The sequence below is a fragment of the Leiobunum rupestre genome, chromosome 1 (genome assembly GCF_980474605.1).
Source record: "Leiobunum rupestre chromosome 1, qqLeiRupe1.1.hap1, whole genome shotgun sequence".
NCBI classification, from domain to species: Eukaryota; Metazoa; Arthropoda; class Arachnida; order Opiliones; family Sclerosomatidae; genus Leiobunum; species Leiobunum rupestre.
Window position 1 is genome coordinate 63,330,701 of NC_143384.1, and position 15,246 is coordinate 63,345,946.

The 15,246-nt window shown below is 35.0% G+C and overlaps 1 protein-coding gene across 1 annotated transcript in view; it reads right to left on the reverse strand.

Moving 5' to 3' along the window:
• The window catches only part of LOC149964404 (multidrug resistance-associated protein 1-like), a 36,514-nt gene that overhangs the window by 2,527 nt on the left and 18,741 nt on the right, over nucleotides 1–15,246 (reverse strand). Inside the window, exons 7-15 of the mRNA XM_090167205.1 lie at nucleotides 12,609–12,835; nucleotides 11,532–11,547; nucleotides 10,282–10,815; nucleotides 8,222–8,421; nucleotides 7,310–7,436; nucleotides 6,408–6,509; nucleotides 5,748–5,894; nucleotides 1,964–2,289; nucleotides 82–276 (exon numbers count right to left, since the gene is read on the reverse strand). Coding sequence (XP_090023331.1) covers nucleotides 82–276; nucleotides 1,964–2,289; nucleotides 5,748–5,894; nucleotides 6,408–6,509; nucleotides 7,310–7,436; nucleotides 8,222–8,421; nucleotides 10,282–10,815; nucleotides 11,532–11,547; nucleotides 12,609–12,835 — 1,874 coding nt within the window. The remainder of the gene's footprint in view (nucleotides 1–81; nucleotides 277–1,963; nucleotides 2,290–5,747; nucleotides 5,895–6,407; nucleotides 6,510–7,309; nucleotides 7,437–8,221; nucleotides 8,422–10,281; nucleotides 10,816–11,531; nucleotides 11,548–12,608; nucleotides 12,836–15,246) is intronic.

Genomic DNA, 15,246 nt, shown 5'->3' on the forward strand with positions numbered 1-15,246 from the left:
ATAGATAATTTCGGGCTGCGATGTGAAAATGCCACCCAAATTTTTGTTTGTTAGGTTAGTCGATCGATTTGGTTGTAATACCTGTCGTAATCCATAATAGTGTTTACTCTGTGCGCGATAGTGATGACTGTACAAGCTTTAAACTGCTCTCGAATTGTCGCTTGAATAAGCTCATCTGTTTCCATGTCCACTGAAGCCGTCGCTTCGTCCATCACCAATATCATTGGTTTTCTCAGAAGTGCCCTTGCCAAACAAACCAGTTGACGCTGACCAACGCTAAATGATAAAAGTAGAGAATTGATATGAATACGCTGACCTAATGAAAAAAACTAAACTTTTATTCTAATAATGTTAATACTGTAGTAAATTTTCATATGATGCAAGGCTAGCGAAAACAAGTAGTTTTCTCAATAGTAATACTAGGCTGTGTACCACTTTGAGATAGCCCACATTGGATAGAATCCGTTTTGTAAAAAAAATAAATCGATGAACAATGACACGTAGGAAGCTACGTAACGATTAATTTAAAAGTTCGGTTACTTATCTTTTTTTCATCTGTTATATTTTCTTGGAAAAAAGTAATGTTTACTTGAACTACTTCATGAACTTCCTTTATTTTTTATTGTGTTTAACTTAACGGTACTTATATTGAAAATAAAGCAAAATCATATTATAGTTGTAACTAGAGGTATAGTTATATTCAAAATTTAATCTAGGGCTAGTTAATTCTATTTAAATAAGCATTCGTTATTATCCGTCATTTAACGGTCACTCTTTGTTAAAACCGACTTCTCCAGCCGATCACGTTTTCGGGATGTGGTACCTTGAATTTCAATCCCGAAAAGTTTTATAATAGGTAAGAATGTATTTACCACGAAGAGGCAATTATTGGCTGGTTCATTTTGTTAGACATATTTTAAACACCACTTTAATCATTTCAAAACTTCACGAAAAATTTGAAATGTATCTGTTATGAATATATTTTAAAGGTATATTTCACCGAGATGCACCGATACATTACATTACTTTTCTTACTTCATTCAAATCTATTGAGCAGTAAGATTTCATTATTTCATTTCATTTCTTTTGAGAACAGGAATAAAACACAGTAAGTTTTGGTCAACCTTAACGTTTTGCTCTCAATGCATTTATTTCTTTGGGTGAAGCGATTTTATGAAACAAAATCAAATTACCACTCACAAGATTTGAGTCGAGAGAGCAGAAGTTTGAAATTTAATGAAATTGCCCATTTCGGGAAATGTGAAAAAAAAAGGTATTGCTATCAAACATATGGCTGGTTTCGTTGAATTAAAATATATATATTATTATTATTTATCTATAAGGTATTAAAATGACAACTTAATTTTAGGCTCAGATTTGTACGCCTAGATATTTCGACTTTGATTTAATTTCTAGTTATTTTGCCTAACACCAGAACAGTTATTGAAATTTGATTTTAGAAAAGCATCCTTGCGGTCAAAATTATTCGTTTATTGCAATTTTTTTTGAGGATAAGTTAAGTTAACGGAAATGTGGTTTTTTCAGTGACCAAAATAAATCTAAACTAAAATGAAATAACGCCAATTTACCACTCAAATGATTGAAATCAAGTAAGTTAATTCATTTAATGAAATTTTACATCTCGAAAAAAGTTTGTAATAAAAGGATATCTTTATAAAATTCAAATCGATCTAGTTTTCGTACGTTTTTTAACATAAAAAATATGATTGTTTTTTTAAGGTATTTCAATAGTTATTTGAACTTTCCTGGACTGATATCCTAAAACTGTTCACTTAAGGACTATATTATTCACACATTTTAGGTTCAGTTTCTCTTAAAGAATTCGACCTTTAAATATTGAAGACTTGTCCGCCACACCCTGCAGATATTTCGGGATTTAAAATTTTTCTAACATACAACCTAAATAATTCCGATAAAATATGCATAAGTTTTATTATCTGACCTTAAGTTCTGTCCCCCTTCCGTTATTTCGTGATTTAAACCATTTGTGTACGTTTTGACAAGATTCTTCAAATGAGCTAGTTCGATTGCCCTCCACAGCTCATCGTCACTGTATGATTCGAAAGGGTCCAAGTTGAATCTGAGATTACCCGAGTAGAGAACTGGATCCTGAGGAATGATGGTTAATCTGGATCTCAGGTCGTGGAGCCCCAGTTTGCTAATATCTTGTCCATCGATGATGATTTCTCCGCTAGCTGGCTCAATCATTCGAAACAGAGCCAATGCCAAAGAAGATTTTCCAGCGCCTGTTCGTCCTACCACGCCCACCTAGAAAATTAACTGACATTTGAAATATTTCGATATCATAATTTAGGTCTATATCTTCAATAGCCAAACATTTTCTTATTGTAAAAACATTTGATCCTAATAACAACATTCGCTTAAATTAAAAACATTTGCTTATATTACAAAATTGCATATATTAAAAGCATTTGCTTATATTTAAAACATTTGCTTATATTAAATGCATTTGCTTATATTTAAAACATTTGCTTATATTAAAAGCATTTGCTTATTTTAAAACATTTGCTTATATTTAAAAGCATTTGCTTTTTAAAGCCCGCATTTGCATCCGCAAATGTAGGCTTTGTCCCTAACAGCCTTTCCCCTTACTTCAGAGAGTTATCTCGTTGTTTTGGGTCAACACTGCTGGGGAAGGAAGGGATGACTCATCCTCGTTCGCGTCGTCCATCTTCGGAATTCTACGAAAGTGGAGACCTCTGACCCGTAAGGTACGAGCGGGATAAAGTTACCAGTGACGCTTACTATTGCACCACAGTGAGTTCGCAAAGATTTCTTGGCGGGCTTTCGTCTCCAGCCAATTAGGTTGGGGATCGATAGCGTCAGCCTATGGGCCCACTATACAAGGGACGTCGGGACATTGGACTTATTCTCTTTGGTTCCGGAGTGCCACCTAGCGGGTCGGATCTTTTTTATTCTCTCTTCTAGAGATATTTATTATTTGTTTGCCATATATATATATATATATATATATATATATATATATATATATATATATATATATATATATATATAGTATTTTAGAGTTTGACTCTCGTCCATGGTTTAAACATAAGCCAATAATTTCCAGACCTCACAATTGGCTTCTAACGTAGGGCCTGAGTTGTTGAATGTACGAGAGAATAGGTCAATTTAAATTTTTAGTGTTAGTGTATTTTTTTGTAGTGTATTGGTGGTGCCTTTGATTCCCAGTGGATATTTCGGAGGGGTTTTGGGGTTAGGTCGCTCTAGGGTTTTTAGTGTCACGGTTTTAGTCTTACATTAAAACTAGGTCCGGAATGGTTTTGGGAAGCGAAGGGGGTAATGGTGCTAGCCCAGGAGGATATGGCGCAAGTCATAGCTCGTGCGTTGCGCGAGGCCTTGGGTGGTTTTGCAACGGGGATGCGGGAGCACGCGCTGCCAAAATCTCGAGGGTTAAGCTAAATGTAGAAGTGCCAAATTACATGGGTCCGGCCGTCAAGAAGTCTCCGTTTTAATTCCCCGAGAGACCGGTATCAGGCGGTTACAAAGTAAAGTGCAGGTACTACCGTCATGCATGCGGGGACCCGATGCACTTTGGTGGTCGTTCCACGGTTTGTTTCCCTGCTTGAACGTTTTTCGTCAGGCATTTCGCCACGAATATGTGGCCGCCGTTTATCTCAGGCTTATCCAAATTGAGTTGGATACCTGAACTCAAGGTGTGGATGAACCTCTGACAAAGTATATTCACTTTATAGCTGAATACTACCGGTGTATTGGGGGAAACGCCACTGAGGCCCATAAGGTAGCTCGAGTGTTACGTCAATGTCACCCGAAAGGTATTCGCCACCCTGAAAGAGTTATCGCAGGGGGCCAAGATTATTGATTCTGACCTTCTCGCGCAAGCCATTAATCACACCGCTTTAGAATCCCTAGATCCAACTTTGACTTACGGTGGAACTTTAGGGCAGGTTGGGTGAGTGCCCCCCGTTACTGGTGGTGCGGTGAGTGTAGCAGCCACCGGGGTGCCGGCTAATTCTAGCCGGTATCTCTTATTTGCATTTGGTGTTATGGGAGTAGGCCTATCTGCTCTGGATCCTTATTGGCATTTTAGGGTTCAGAGGCAATCTGCTAATTGGTCGAGTGCGGAAGTCGCCCCTCAAACTTTCCAGCAGAATCCTGTAGAAAGTTTGGGCCAGTTCGTCAGGATTTAGTTTGTTATGGTTGTTGGAAACCCAGACCTATCAAACGCCAATGTCCCGAACAGGGAACTGGCGAGGGAGGCCTTCCAATTAAGCGGTTGTACATCCATGAAACATAGTGAGCCTCGGCAAAATCCGGACGTTTGGAAAGCCGGTAACGAGGAAGGACTTCCGAATACTCAGAATTTCACTTCTTTGGTCAACCGGTGTGCTGACGGAACATTGGCGGGAAAAATCCCCCATTGTTACGGTTCCAAGCTTTGATCATTCGTTTCTAGGCTTGTCAGACTCTGGTTCCTACATCTCTCTCTCTTGGGTGATAATTGTATCCCCATTTTTGAGCAAAACGGGAGTAAAATAAGCGAAAATAGCGTTACAGTAAGATTTGGCCGTGGCACTTGTCGTGTATCTGGCTTTCCATAAAGTGGGCCATCGGCACTCGCCGCCAGCGCTTTCTTGAAGTTCAAGGTCTGACTTTTTTTAAAATTGATAAAATGATAAGACGTCTTAGTTCCAGGAGAGCAACTTTTATTTCAAATCTAAACAGTTAACATTGACTATTAATAAAACGCTTATTTAAAAATTGGCAACATGAAAATAGAAAGCACTATGGAAGCTGCCGATTTTATTACTCAATTCCTTAAAATCACACACTTTTAAAATTCAGCAACTTTTCTAAGTTACGTTTATTGCCGAAGATTCAAAATTGTAGAAATTTAATTAATTAATATTATTGGTGGCATTATTCATACTGCCAACAATTACTATTAAACCGTACTACTATAATGTTTCGTTACCAACGTTGAATGACAGTGGTCAGAAATGTATATACCGGTGAACCAAGCGTCAAACAGCCACTTACACCGGTTGTCTCATGAGAATGCCCTACGCCTGCGTCCACAAATCCAGCATGGGTAGAAGAACCCTAATACTGTTGGTCTCACCCTCGGCGCAAGCCACTCATCCGGGAAAAAGGCACAGCAATGGGACGACTAGCACCCACTTCGGGATAGAGAGCGGATGCAAAAGCATCTCCAGCCGACACCCTACCTACGTAGGTAAAGAAACCATTGAAATCCTATAATGCCTGGAATGTTTCCCTTCCAACAGATTTGAGTGAAATCAGTTTCGAAACTATTCCGGTTCGAGTTAAATCAGTTTCATGTTTATTCATAATCGAGACTATTCAGATTTGAGACTAGTACACTTTGTACAATATTTCGGTGTTATTCACATTCGAGACTGTTCAGGCGTCTCACAAAATCATGTCCGTCTCGCGGAAGCTTGTCCGAGAGGGTCAAAGTCACGGCGCGCACACCAATCTAAAACCGCGTCGCATCTTCTTGGTCTCGTTCTCAATTCTGTCTTTTCCTCGCTCAGGTCGGAGGTTTAACCCCTACGATGGGTTTTGCGAAATCGGTCGCAGCCTCCTTCCCGGAGCGAGGAAAGTTTTTGGCGACACCATAAGCCCGAGGTATCATTATAAGTTCAGGGAGTATAAAAAATGTTTAAAGGGTATTATAGAAAATCTTCTTAATTTCTTACTTTTTCCATTGGATTTACAATAAAAGAGACGTTATCTAAAACCAGGTCCAATCCTTCTCGATAGCGAGTACAATAGTTCCGAAATATTATTTGACCTTTATCGGGCCACTGCGGAGACAAAGCTGCGTTTGAACTTTCCCAATTAGCCTGCATTAAGAAAACAATTTACTTCATCAAAATGGATCCAGTAAGAAGAAAATCAAATATTTAAAGAGTAACATCGGCCTTTCAATTTTTTCATTTTTCCGACGGAAAATTAATTTGCAAAATATGACAGTTTTACCAAAGAGCAAAATATACACCTTTTCTCGTAGATCTAAGAAATTTTACAGGGTGTTTAAAATGAGTATGCAAAAATTTTAAGGAGTTGTAGGGGATGAGTTAAGACGTGTGCCTGTTTTTTTTTTTTCAATTTGCCAAGATGAGTTAAAAGAGCACCAGAGAGCTTCAAAATGTGGCCTTCTAGCCCTTGGAAGTAGGCTGCGACAAACGCAAAACCAAAAATTATTATAAGACGCTTTGTTATAAAACAATTAAAAAACACAAAAAAAGGCATCAGACAAATAACATAAATCAGATGATACTCCTGCTGCGATCGACCTCAATATTTTATTTGGTTGTAAAAAGAAACTGTCGCAAATAATAATATGAAGAACTCACTTCAGGTTTTAAGGTGAAGTATTCAAATATTCTGCCAATATTCTGAAAAGAGGCTTCGACGCTGCATTCGAAAAAAAGGAAGAGATACAGAACTGGAATAATCTATAAAAAATTATCAAAAGAAATTATCATAAATTCTTAAAGGCCTAGGTTTTTTCTGCCTGTCCCCCTTTAAATTAACTTAGTGGAGCACAAATACTCTAGTGGTAGGCCAACCGCTGAACATGTTGGCCTTATTTAAAGGGGGACAGGCAGAAGAAAACCTAGGCCTTTAAGATATATAAATAGTAATAAACAGATGTATGCCGAAAACTTAATTTTTTGTCAATTACAGGGTTATCAGGCATTAATTATTAAACCTTTAGGCTAAGATTTGATCGGCTCTTAATGGAAGGGCTATTTTGGCATACTATAAAATATATTTATAGGAACTAGAAACAACCAGTTGATATAATAATAAATTATAACATTATTGGTATTATTGCAGGTTAAACTCAAATTTTTCACAAAAAGATTTTTTTGGCTTATTATACATTGCATATTTTTTTTACTAAACACTTGGTAAGATAGAAGTTATCTACTTCGTTACAGAAAAAAATACCAAAAACTGATTTAAAAAGCTAAAGCATACGAATAAATGAAGGCACCAGTTCTGGATTTCTCATTGTACTTTGTGTTCTTATCAACAAGGTTTCAACCTCCTCGTAGTGTAAATTGGCGGACCTCGTAAGGCATTGACCTCCACCCTCCTGCACATTAATTAAGGGCCTTCAGATGTCTCCTAGCACAGGGCCTTTATTTGGTTAAATTTAGTAGTATACATTCCGTAATGGATCGGCTGATCCTAATTAAATAATACCCATATTGGCAATTGCTACTGTAAAAATATACTTATAGCCAACCGTGTTAATGTTGTTCAAAATATATCCAACTGTTCCAGGTGAAAGATACCCTTTGGCGAAGAGCACCCATACTGAAGCGAAAAGAACCAGTGCACTTCCCAACAGATTCACTCTGAAACTCATCCACCTGGAAAGATATCTTGTTTAGTGTACTATTTTCGTCAAATGTCTTAAAATATTTTATTTTAATAAAAATAAAAAAAAATGTACATTTCACTAAAGACTCTCTAAGACCTTTCAGCCTTAGAACCTCGTTTTTCTTTTAATAATGTGTAGTTTCCCCAAAAATACGTAGGTATTGTTAATTTTTGGCGTGGTTAATAGTGCGTCATAGACTCTTCAGGAGGTTAACCATATCCCAGGGGGCCACGACATCCCAGCAATATCAGCACACCGATTGAAATCCAAACTCTTAATAATAATCAGCTAAGCTAAAGAATGACTTTAGAATTGTCAATAACATTGAATTAGCTAGATATATAGATTAATATAGTAACATACAAAATACACCTGTCCACTCATACCGCCTTCGGCTCTAGAGAGAACACGGACTGACCAAATTAGTAATTATATAGTCTTTGTTCTAGGTTGCCAGATTATGGTGGCTATAAGTTATGTGGATAACATAACACCCAAGAGGCACCACCCTAGGCCCAAGTCATCAAGCGATTTTTAAAGTCATTAAATCAGGTGGCCGTGTTACAATGCGTAGGAGGAAGTGGTGGAGAAGGTCCGGGGTTTCACCTCACATCACTAGATTAATCGAAATATCTGGTAAAATGGTATTCGCAAAGTGTTTTTAATATTACATGATTTAAGTGCACGAAGAAAGTATATTGAGCACCTCATTCTTTTAGAAGCAAGATCATACTAACTATCTTCAACTTTAAAATTAAAATAAAATGCACGAACCTTGTTAAACTGGCCCATGAATAGTATTTGGATTCGTGGTCGTCAATTAATCTGAATGCTTTTTCCGTGAATAGGTCAGAAGCTTTAAGAGATCGAATGACAGTTGCTCCAGCCAAAGTATCCGAAAAATGAGTGATCAGTGGAGAGTTGGAATTGACGAACAGCATTTTCATTTGTAGATGAGCTTTTTCGAAGTAAAGCTATAATAAAACAACCATTTAAACACTTTAAAAAAGTACTTTTCTGGGTGAGCTAAGATTTTTTACGGTATATACATTTTATCCCAGGTACAATAGAAACAAAAATTTTAGAAAACATGCTCAAACAACGATCAAAATAAGTTTAGTTAATGAATAATAACGATTTTATCACTTAAATATAAGTGCATGTAAAAATTAATTTGAATGTATTCAATACATTTTCGCTTAGACTTGTCGGAAAAGATTTAAATAGTATTTTTGATTTCTAGTTAGATATTTCTAACGATTACTAAAAAAGTAATTTTGTCTTATACATGTAAATTTGGGAGGAGCTCGAAATTAGTTTTTTAATCTTATACCCCTCTTGGTTTAGATTTGAAGGTTAATTTAGCGATATTTGGTAAGAGCACGTTGAGACCAATCGAATGATACCAATATCAGGTCATGTCAATTTTCAATGTCACCGGAAGTGACGTCGTATTTCCGGAGAGCCCCCATTTTGACCCGTAAGACGAACAGTTCTTTGTTACAAGTCACTAACCTAATTAAAAAATACTTTGACCCATCGTGTACCTTATCACATGCTTATTTTTTCATGGGCTCTTGGACTATTTGGTTCAACTGCCACTGCTGGCGGTGCTTTCACACTTACCTTAAGTGAAAACTTGTAAATATTACTAGAAGCCTCTAACTCGCCCAAAATCGTGAAACATCTCGTTTTCAAACTAGAGGTATTCGGAGGGATACAGATTTGTTAAAGCTATAAGTGGGCAGAAAATATAGTCCTCTCGATATATTCTTACCGAGTGACTTCGGGTCTACAAATCAGCACTGAAATCACTTGAAATTATGTAAATTAAGTAGCTTTAATAACTTTAATCAATTAAATATTGAAATCACTTGAAACCTGAAAACAGATGTACAAAATTTCTAACATTGGCATGATTGGATAGCCTCTCGATTCATACGCGAGCAGTATTGGAGAAAACATTTGAAAAATGTAGACGATTCTTTACATTTTAACTCGCCTCGTTTTCATTGAGCTTGGTAATTACTATAAAGGTAATAAATGTTAAAACTATTATTTTCTATCATAATTATACAAACTAATGAAATAGGGAGTTAATGGCTTCTCTTAATATAGACTACTGATATTACTTAAAGGGGAACGGTAAAGCTTTAACCAGTTAGATAGCCCTATAGCCCGTTAAGAACTAAAATTTTTGGCTATAACCGCATCAAAAAATATTAAGTGGTTAATTTTTTAATAAAAAAGCGCGCGTCCGCTGGGACACATGGTGAGAAATTGGTGAGACAGAAAAACAACATAAAAGCGCGCGCTGCTGAAGACGCGAAAAATTTGTTTTGCACGCGCGTTCCAGTTATACGAGACCTAAGCCTAAATTGCGCGATTTTAAAAGTTAGGATAGTACGCAAATAACTCTCTAGGGTGCTGCTGGCGCTGGCGATACGCCTTAAGATGGCGGCGAAAATTCAAACCCAAATACTTGGCGTTATTTTGCGTTTTAACTTTTTAGCCAAAAACTATTTTTTCAAGACAAAATAAACATATTGTTGATCTTTTAATACGCAAATAAGGTGATATTTGGAAAAGCTTGGCCGTTCCCCTTTAATATACTTTATGATAAAAATAAGACTACCGGGAATCCTTTATAACTATTATTAAATGATAATCAGTTTTAAAACGATTTCAGATCATTATTAATCATTTTAACCATGTTTTAATATATTAATAGTAAATTAATTATTTAATCCAAATCGTTTTGATTCAGTCTAAATAAATTTTCCGAGGGTGTTCCGCACAGATAATAAGAATTGTACACGTAAAATATTTCTTACCTTTATAAATATAAATGGAGCAATGCAAATTGCAACTCCCAAAGTGAATAAAGGAATTTCAACAGATATTGCAATTAAAAAAGCCACTATCTGAAAGGAGGAAAAGGTGAGCCCGCACATGTGGCGACTCATCCCTTGATCGGCTTCCTCCATGTCATTAGAGAACCTGTTGAGGATGCGCCCGACCGGCGTTGTGTCGAAGAAAGACATTGGCGATCGAAGAACGGACGAAATCATCTTTCGATTCATTTTAATCGCCACTTTGGCCATTGAAATTTGTAACACTAGCGCAGTTATTATTGTAAAGGCAATTTGAGACAGTGTAATTGTTCCATAAATTGACAACGACGCCATTTGTGATAATTTGGCTTCGCTTTGATTAGTATACGCCGATTGAAAATCTTGAGTCCAAATAACTAACCAGTAATTTGAAGAAACCGATAAAGCTTGAACGCAGGACAAACCGAAGATAATCCACAAACACCAGCTAATACCAATCAATTTGAAATATTGGTGCCCAATTGAAATTGTTCCCTGAAAAATATAATAAACAGATTAAACAGAAATTTTCCATTTTCTACTCTTAATTGATATATTGTGGCGGAACACAAGTTTTTAAATTAACAGTTTTAAGCTTAGTTGACATTAGAGGTTTAAGTTAAGAACTATATATTTTCATGAGCTAGGTAAATTAAAATCGCAAACATCAGAATGTTTTATTTCAAGAAGTACCAAATAGAATTTTTCAGATCTGACGATGCCTCTGTGCAGAGATCGTACTCATTATATTAATTATTTTTAAATATATCATTTTTATAACGTTATTGGCGAGTTTTAAAATTTCATCTATTAGACTTACCCTAATTAAGATTCGTTATAGGATTTTTCTTATCAAATCGCAATAACTTAAGATTATATTCTTTAAATTGTACAGATTCCTAATTATTGGATTTTGTAGTTTCGTAGTTTTTCGATTTGTTTTTTAGATAGTAGTGTTTTTGTTTCATGTTCAAATATTTTGGATATGGTAGTCGAAAGTGGAACAATTTTTGGTCTATCACGGATATTGCAGTTCAAATTCATATCACATTGAGAAATTTACGCGCCTTTACCTCTTCTTTTATTAATGTTATGGGTAATTATTATGTTTTTACCTAACACGATCTTACCTTGTTTTGAATATTTTGTTCCTTTAAAATTATATGCTTTCCAATGATTTCTTTATCACAATTTAAAATATCTTCATTTTTTTCTTCTTTGTTTTTCCTATTTTTCGTAATAAAAAGACACGTTAATCGGTATTATGCTTATTTATACAGGGTGTTAACTAAAAATGGACCAGGGCGAATATCTCAAAATGTGTTTTAACTACGATTTTGAAATTTTAGGTTGTTATAGAGCGCTCAGGGCGTCAACCAATTATGAAAATGTCAATGACCTTGAACCATGTCTTCAAGGTCATTCGAAAATTAACTTGAGAACCGTAAGAGCTACGAAGTTGGTTCCAATTAGAAAGTTGTTCCCCGTCACATTTTATGTTAGGCCAAAATCAAGAAGGCCGTTAAGTTGATAACGTGTTAAAGACGATGTTCAACTTATAACTTTAAAAGTACTCTTGTTAGAGTACTGGAATTTGTTAGACAACCTTATCGTGGTTGAGGGTCTTTAGTTTGAAAATTTCAGCTCCCGAAACTCGTCTTCTACACGTTATCAACTTAACGACTTTCTTGTTTTTGGCCTAACATATCTCGACTTCCTATTTCGCAAATCAGATCAAGCTAGTTAGCCATAAAATGAGACGGGGAACACTTCTCTAATTGGAACCAACTTCGTAACTCTTACGGTTCTCAAGTTAATTGTCGAACGACCTTGAAGACATGGTTCAAGGTCATTGAAATTTTCATTGTTGGGTGACCCCCTGAGCGCTCTATAACAACCTAAAATTTCAAAATCGTAGCTAAAACACATTTTGAGATATTCGCCCTGGTCCATTTTTAGTTAACACCCTGTATAATTAAATAGAACATTAATATGGTGTATTAGAAATTGGTGGCAATCACTTTACTTAATTTTATTAATAAAAAATATATCAAATTATTACTTCAATTTTAATTTTATCTAAAAACATAATTATAATTAGATGAAAAATCAGACAAATCAATAAAGAAATATGGAAGATTAATTTCGAAAATAACCATTTTAAGATTAATGATAAACAAAATATGTTTCTGGATTCACTAAAATGTAAGTATATAGCAGCTACGATAGGACGTAAGGCCTAAGGAAATATACTATTTAAACAATATTAATGTATAATTTTTATTTACCATTTTGGAATATATTCCAGAATGTTGTCGAGTGATCGGTCTTTCTCGCTTGAGCCTATTTTCTCGGGATCTTGTTTGATTAGTTCAGTTAGGATGTCTTTGAACACACCATCTTTCGTGATCAGTTCTTCGTACGTTCCTTTCTCCTTAATTTGACCATTGTCCATCACGTATACAAAATCCACGTGTGGTAAAAGCGACAAATTGTGAGTAGCTATTATTCTCGTCTGAAAATCAAAAGATAAATATAAATAAAATATATAAAAAAATAAAATAAAATAAAAATTATAATAATTATAATAATGTTATATTATATATAATATATAATATAATATAATAAAAATTATAATAATTATAATAATGTTATATTATATTATAATAATATATAAGAATACATAATATATATATTCTTATATATTATTATATATATATTATATATTATAATAATAATAATAATAATAAATATTAATAAAAATAATAATAATAAAATAGTAATAATATAAAATATATAAAAAATAAATAAAATCAACTATTCCGAAATTATTTTTTCTCCTTCCGTCTAAGTTGTCTTAGCTTCCACTTGTAATACTAAATTTAAGACGTGATCTAAGGGTTAAAGAGCAAATTTCCAATGAGAAACAGTACGATTATAGATCCAGTATTTCAAAAGACATGTATAAGATAAAATATTATTAAAGGATATTGTAGGGTATTATATTACTTCCCTGACACATGAACTTAAAAATCGTTGAACCAGCTATTTCATAAGTTCTTAGTTCGTGAAATCATAGCAAACAGCATCAACACTTATGTCATCTTATTGAAGCCACAGAGTGCAAATCAATAATTGGCTTCTTTTTGAACTTATTTTTCCTGGCAATATCAACGATGTTTAGCAGATAACTTACAAAACAATAAGATTACCTTTTTTTTTTTTGAGATACACAAACATCGGTGTCGACCCGAGGCCTTAGACACCAGCACACACACAATAACTGATTAATCAGGGTGAGATATGTGTAACGGCCACGCCAACGGGGGGATACGTGGGGACAGGGGTCGGGACACCAGTGGCGGAAGCATCCCGACCACCCGTTGGGGGATTGGTAGTCGTCCTCACACGGCCTTTCACAAATTCTGCCTCCCGGACGCCTGGGATTACAGGAGTGAGCCACTACTCCCGGCACAATAAGATTACCAAATGAATTTTTAACTATCGTAATAATTTAAAGAGATAGTGTCAGAATTTTCTACGTATATGAAGTTTTTTCATCAATTATTTTAAAAAATAGTAAAGACAAATATAGCTATAAAACATTTGGTATAAATATAAATATTCACGATTAATTTCAAATTTTAAAATAGAAAGATAGCGTAACTTTTTTTATCACATACTGTCTACGACATAGATAGGTTGATATTTTTTGGTTGCTACTAGAGCGAGCTGGAAATAGAATTTTTAGGGGATTACAGGAGGAAATTTTACTCCCATCGCTTTCTTTTGATCCGAGTTTCCCGCTTTCGCACGCTTTAAGACCCTCATTCGATGGAAAGTAATGGAAAGATAAGCCACTTTTGTTGTTATTATTACTGCAGGAAGGAACTGCACAATACACGATCTTCGGTGCTTTCGATGGCATATTTCCGTAGAATATAAATATTGTTATAATGACTACGTATAAGAAATAATGATATAATTTATAAACAATACCTTGTTATCGATTTTTTCTTCAATTTCTACTTTGAAAATAACATTTTTACACGTAGCCGGCTCGTGAAGTCGTGATTCGAGAATCTCGAACCGCGTGGTCCGCGAGAAGAAAGTCAAAAAACGCGCTTACAAATCCTCTACGCGATAGTAGAAAAAGACTACTGGAAATTCCCCGCCGCTCGAGCGCGCCGAAATCGACCAAACTCATGACGTCAACAATATGTGAAGTTTTGCGCGGCTATTGAAATACCATTATTTTACATTAAATTATAAAACTAAATACTAATTGAAAGTGCTAATATGTATATATATATACTGAATCAGGACTTAAAAATCTATCATAACGTGTAAGCCAAAGAACAAAATTTTAAATTAATCTGAGTTGGCACTATCTCTTTAACTATAAAGCATTCATATGAAATATTGTTTTGAATTTCTGCTTGCAGCATTTAAATTGAAATCCTGCTGATATCAGTGTTTTATACCTTTATTATTTACAAAGTGTTATGGGAATGTAAGTAAAAAAATAGGTCTCAATTGTTTCGATTAAATGATTATAAAGCATCCAAAAACCAAATAATGTAGCATCTTTTAAAAATTTGCACAATCACAGTACGTGCTTATAGGAAAGTCAATAAAATCCATAAACACATAAACAATGTGCTACGAATAAATATGTCAAAAAGTCAGAAAATTGTTCTATAGGTCCCATTGAGAAACAATTGTTACATGAACATTGGTTCTAAAGTGCTTCGTTTCACCAAAAGTAAATATGGGGAGAAAGTCTATCAATGCCTTCAGATTTTACCTTCCACCATGCTTGACACCCTTTTTGAAGAGCTAGTGATCACGTGATATTTCTAACCAATAAGTATATCACATTACGCGCGAAGTAGTGCATTTGTGGTATTCCGGTCCGCGCTCAAG